The sequence below is a fragment of the Brachionichthys hirsutus genome, chromosome 12 (genome assembly GCF_040956055.1).
Source record: "Brachionichthys hirsutus isolate HB-005 chromosome 12, CSIRO-AGI_Bhir_v1, whole genome shotgun sequence".
Taxonomy (NCBI): Eukaryota; Metazoa; Chordata; class Actinopteri; order Lophiiformes; family Brachionichthyidae; genus Brachionichthys; species Brachionichthys hirsutus.
The window spans coordinates 8,583,702-8,589,701 of record NC_090908.1 but is presented as its reverse complement, the minus strand read 5'-3'; the positions used below and the strand labels follow the sequence as shown (position 1 = coordinate 8,589,701).

The 6,000-nt window shown below is 44.4% G+C and overlaps 1 protein-coding gene across 1 annotated transcript in view; it reads left to right on the top strand.

Annotated features, from left to right (window-relative positions):
* Positions 1-685: 685 nt before the first annotated feature.
* Positions 686-6,000, top strand: part of asic4a (acid-sensing (proton-gated) ion channel family member 4a) — a 71,432-nt gene continuing 66,117 nt past the window's right edge. The window contains exon 1 of the mRNA XM_068746167.1: positions 686-1,261. Within this exon, the coding sequence (XP_068602268.1) occupies positions 686-1,261 (576 nt within the window). The remainder of the gene's footprint in view (positions 1,262-6,000) is intronic.

The following is a 6,000-nucleotide window of genomic DNA, read 5'->3' as shown; positions in this document are numbered from 1 at the left end:
ACGTCGTTGTGGAGGTAGAATTAAAAACGGGTGCCACCTCTGTAAACCAGATGTTTGTGCGGTGTGTGTGTGTGTGTGGTGGGGGGGGGGGGGCAATCCTTCACACTAACTTTATTCAGGTCAAGAAGTGGAAGTGCAGTCCAAATAAGTGGATTAAGCGAGCGAGGGGAGAAAGCAGTGACCGGGGGAAGTTTCGACGCGCACCAGTGAGGAGGAAATAATCACAACGCCACCTTCTCATGAATTATTAAGTAGCCCGTGCCTATTTTAGTCTGATTCAAAACTCTGCATTATTATAAAATCAGCGGGTCTGGGGCAGTGCAGTGTGTGTGTGTAAGGTTGGGCTTTCTCTGCTGATATAGAGGCAGTGTGAGCTGATCAAGCACTGAGACAAGCGCTCCGAGCAGAAGCATCACAGCAGCAGCAGCGCTCCAGTCGCAAGGAGCCGCGGTGGCAGAAGCAGCAAGAGCAGCAGCAGCACCATCAGTCACAGCGTCGGCAGCAGCAGCAGCAGCAGCAGCAGCAGCAGCAGCAAACTCTCGACTGTCTTTTTCCCTCCCTCCTTCTTTCTGGAGTTGTTTCCCGCTGAGAGAACCGCAGCCTCGGAGAAGTGGGAGAGAAGTAACCCAGGGCTCTGATAGCTGCCATCAGAAACAGAAACAAAAACGCAGACCTGGCTGCCTCCATGCCTATCGAATTTGTTTGCAAAATAAAATTTGCAGAGGAGGATGAGAAGCAGAAAAGCAAGCAGGATGGGGACAAGGAGAGCCTGATTGAGGAGAGCTGCGCACCTCCGGCTAAGGACTTTGCCGGGTTTGCGAACTCCTGCTCGCTTCATGGGATTAACCACATCTTTGTCTCCGGTCGCCTGGGCATCCGTCAGACTCTCTGGGCTCTTGCCTTTCTGACATCACTGGCGCTGTTTCTGTACCAGGCGGCAAAATGTGCCATCTCCTACCTGGAACACCCTCATGTCACTGCTCTGAATGAGGAGGCGACCCCAGAGATGGTCTTCCCCGCTGTGACCATCTGCAACATCAACCGCTTTCGATTCTCCGCTCTCACAGATGCTGACATCTATCACCTGGCTAACTTGACAGGTCTGCCCCCCAAAAACAAGGATGGGCACAAACCCACTGATTTAATGTATCCCGCCCCTGACATGCAAGACATCTTCAACAGGACAGGGCATCAGTTAGAAGAGATGCTCAAGAGCTGCAACTTCAGTGGACAGAACTGTTCATCTGAAGACTTCTCTGTGGTGAGTTTAAAAGTTTCTCAGGCTGTTGCAATAAAATTGCATCACTTTTATACAAATTGACGGCTTTAGGAAAAAAAAACTTTTGTGCAGAATGCAACTTTAGCAAATCTTTCACGACACACTGAGGAATCTCGTAACACTTCATAGCTCCCTTTATTCACACAAAACTATCAATGAACATGAAAGCATGTCAACATAAGAGGGATTTCATTTCTCCTTGTGCTGGCATGCATCTCCAGGGTGCAGGTGGCTCCCACGGTGTATTTCTGCATGGAAGATTCATGGCTTTATCTCTCCCCACTAAGTTCAGAGGAGCAAAATGCTGCTCCCGAAGATGGAAAACAGACATCTGTCCTGTGCGGTTGTCGATTTGTGCGAAGGCAAACTGTGCTTTTGTACTGCCTCAAACTCCAGTAGCTGAAAGCGCATGGCAACACAACTGCCATCAGGAATAGCTGGGTTTCTTCTTCCTCTCTCTTCCCCAACTCCCCCTGTCGATCCCCATCTCTTTCTGGCAGTGCAGAGCAGCCTCTCTCTCTCTCTCTATCTCGCTCTCTCTCTCTCTCTCAGCTTTTGTACCTTTCAGGAGAGGAAGAAGTAATCTTTCATCGTTGTATTTCAGTCTTGCTGCTGTTAAGATTAAATATTTAAAGACAGACATACATGATTTTTGCATTAGCCAGATTGACTAAAAGGAATGAAACAATTTCAATGAGAGGAAAATGGATGGATGGGGAGAGAGAGAGAGACAGAGAGAGAGAGAGAGCAGGTGAAATAGGGAGACTTTCTGCCTGTGTTCTGTGCACTATTTATGAAAGGGACTGTCCTTGCAGGAGATGGATTTCTTCATCTCGCTTGCAGGAATAGGAATATGCAATTGCTTTAGTGATGATAAAGTGCAGGTGTCAAGTCTTAATAGGGTATGTTGAACATTGATATGCTCACCTTCCTGAGACCTAAAGATTCTGTCTTATCGTAGTGATGGCTCTCCATTACCTCTGATATGCCAAATTACACCAAAGTAATGATGACATTTTAGTGCCTGTCTTTTGCCTTTCAAACAGTGCATTTAGGTATTTTTATTTATTCATTAATTTGTTTGTTGAGAGAACATCACACGGAGTGAGTCTGGAAAAAGAAAATTCAGGCAAATGGCAGTGCCGTGCTTCTGAGAGGCGCTGATGAGTTTTTATGAATTGTCAGTCTGAGGCGAGAACATAATCATAATGTACATCTCGCATTTTTGATTGCCATGTCCATTGACACTCAATCCCTCCCTGCTACATTAATGAGCAGACAATTCTGACATCATAAAAGTGTCCATCCCATGTCAGTCTATTACTTGTCCCATAGATCGGTGACTTCATTGAGGATTACGATCCTGTTGGAAGTTCCCTAAGCTGCTGTTTCCTCTCTGTCAGCTATGAGATCTGCATTTTCCTGGGTTGTCAGTTAGATTTGTTACAGGTTACTTGCTGCCTCCGTGCACGACAAATCTCTTACTCCGAATCCTTGTGGGGAAACAAAACTGAGAGGAGGAAGGAGTGGGAGATGCAGGACCGGGCAGGAGCAGAACAGAAGTAACAATGCGCAAATGAAACATGCATGTACTCTGTCCCTGCATGCAGCAGTGTGTATTTTGTAACTCCAACTCTCTGCTGATGTGCAATTAATCACACACATACAAGCATGTGCAAACCCACTTGTACACACACAACACACGCAGCCATTCTTTCCCTCATGGGGCCCTCCTTCAGGATCGGCTTCTTGTAATGTGTTTTCTTTCGATTGATCACTCTGGGAGTGCCAGGTGTTTTATTTTGTAGGAGCTGTATGGATGTGGAGCTCTTGGAAAAATTGCCTGATGAAATATAATTGCAATATTATCTGATGTTTTGGTTGTACTGTAAACAGATGATGCACTGTGCAATAGATCCTAGTTAGAGTGGAATGAAAGTAATTATTTAGTTTATTAATGTCTTTAAGGAGGTTATTCACGTAATTGGTGTTTCGCTTTATGAAGTGAAATCACACAAAAATCAGGATGTTAAACATTTTTTGTCTTTCCAATAAAAGGTATTTGTTTGATTTTAGCATAAAAAAATCTCAAATTGGCCTCCATGCATCTATAATAGTTTAATACGAAAAACTGCTGGCTACTCTAAATTATGGCAGCAAAATGCATAATCACGTAGTAGACAAATTTGTTTTCCTCCACCCAGCATCGTGCACTGGCATGATTATTTGACGTGGGTAATAAGGCCATTCTTTATAATTAAAGATTACATTATTGACTCGGATTAATCACTGAAGATAAAGCTGATTCAACAAGTCATGAATAAATACATGATTTTTTCCTCCAGTCTGACTCTGAATAATTGTACATCTATTGTGTGCTGCTGTCGTCGCAGAGATGAGCAGTGAACCCTTTGGCTTTTTTTTTTTCAAACAGAGCTCTGAGATGGTTCGCTCTGACTCTCAGCTGTGTTTGCTGCTGCATTATCAGACTTTGCTCTCAGCAAGGACAGATCCCTTCTGCATATATTCATGGGGATAACTAAACAGCTATAGGGTGGCATGGGAGGTGATCTATAAAAACCTGGGTTAACGGGGGGGGGGCGACGCTCAGGAGCTCTCAACATGCAATCTGCCATCACACTGACTGAAGCCCCTGTTGTGTGTTTTATTGATAATTGAATGGTTTAATGGTGTAATTCACATATAATGATAACCCCCCCCCCACCCACCCACCCTGTCCTTAATAGCAGGAGTAAACCATCTTAATTTAAAGTAATGTTTTCGTTTGAGTAAATTGAGCATAAAACATTTATACAGCATCAGGAAAATCAAATATTGTGCGAGCAGCTGATAGATTAGATTGTTCATGTTTTGAGTGTGTGTGTGTTACCCTCAGTACAGAGAAGTGAGTCGTGTACAGCAACTTTCCTTCTGTTGTGACACAAGTTTTATGTTCTCCTCCGGTATTGAAGCCGTGCAAAGATTTATTTCTTAATTTTGAGATGCAAGATTGCTTCACTCTCTCATACAATATGTAAGACGCACTTGCATAGTTGAGACGTCTGTAGAAAGACACGCATTGTGGAAAAACAATACCAGAGAACACACACACACACACAGATTTTCATTTATTATTTTCTCTATATGTTTTTGTATAGTGAATATGTGCTGTCTACATGTGCAGATAGCGAGGTGAGTGACATCCGCTTCCCAAGTGACGCTGATGTCTGCACCCCCTTTAATAGCACACCCGCCCACTAGCCCATGTTGCCGAGACACCTACCTTCCCCCCTGGTGGAGAGTGAGGAGTGTGAGAGCATGAAAGTGACTGGCTATCTGGACCGGCTTTTGTCTCCAACAGCCTGTCAATTAGCCGTCCACAGTTCTACGGCTGTGGGTGTCCCTGTAGCACAGCCTGCCGTCTGGTATCTGATCCACACACACTTCACCCTGGAGGCCAGCATTGTGTATTGCCGCCCGCTCCTAAAAAAAAACAACCTGTGAACAAACAAAATTAAATCAGTGTTTTTTTTCATTCTTTCCTGCAAAATAAATAACTCAACACTGTTCCCAAATCTTCCGTGGATAAAGGGAGAATTGCTGCTCGTGCAAGCCCCATTTTGTCCCATTGCACTCCTTCCCCCACCTTCTCCTCATCCTCTTCCTCCAGCATGTGAGAGCAAGATGAATTACAGTGCAATTGGTTGGCTGCTCCTCCTGATATGCATCACCACTGTCTAATCAGATGAGCCCACCTGTGACCATCCAGTGGATAACACCAATATGCAAACAGTTTATATTTGAGAAGATTTACCTTTTCTATCACTCCCTGAGCCGTTTTAAAAGCCCTCACCGTGCCACGGTTTGGAACGCTCGGTTTGATCAGGAGAATCCGCGGCTCAGGGACAGCCTTTAACTCACCGATAAAGGCTCCCGATGCTGTGGTGCCACTAAACCCCCTTTCTCTCACCCTTGGGAGTATTTTACTCTCACAGACATTAGTCTCTTTCTGACAAGTCATACAGCAAGTAATGTGACTGCACACACACATGCATGTGTGTTTAGAGTGTACAGACGGAACACATCCCCACACACACACACACACACACATCACAGATTGAGAGAGTTGGCTTGCAAGATTGATCATGACTCCTTACTGGGTGCCCCTCCCTCTCTAGAGGGATCAATACATCCTTCAGTCAGATTGCTTCCCTGCCCTGTCTACTCCAAGCCTGGTGTGACTAATTATCCTGCGCCTGTGTTTTGGGCCCAGCCTTAGCTGTATTTTTTTAGGCGTTGCGAAGAATTTGATCTTTAGAACAGGATATCTGTTTGTTTTAGCATATATCCAGTCCAAATCGATCAATACACATTCTTTCCCCAAAGGCTGCTGAGATGATCAAGCATGGACTGCGCAGGGTGAGGAGAAATGAGTGTCTTGATAAAGTGAAATAGAATTTAGTCAAATCCAAAAGTCCCAATCGAAGCAATTGATTGAAAACGCTACTCCGCCTGAATTAGCTTTCAACTAATAAAGGGCAAGAGAGAATGTCAATGGGCCCGATTAGATTAATCAGAACTTGAGTTTTAAAATTACTAAATCTGAATGAGTTTTTCCATATTAATAGCATGTGTCTGCATATTGTGGGAGGTAATGTCATACTTTCACTCTTCTTAATTACTACATTGCAGATGTTCTCCAACTAAATGGGGGAATCAAT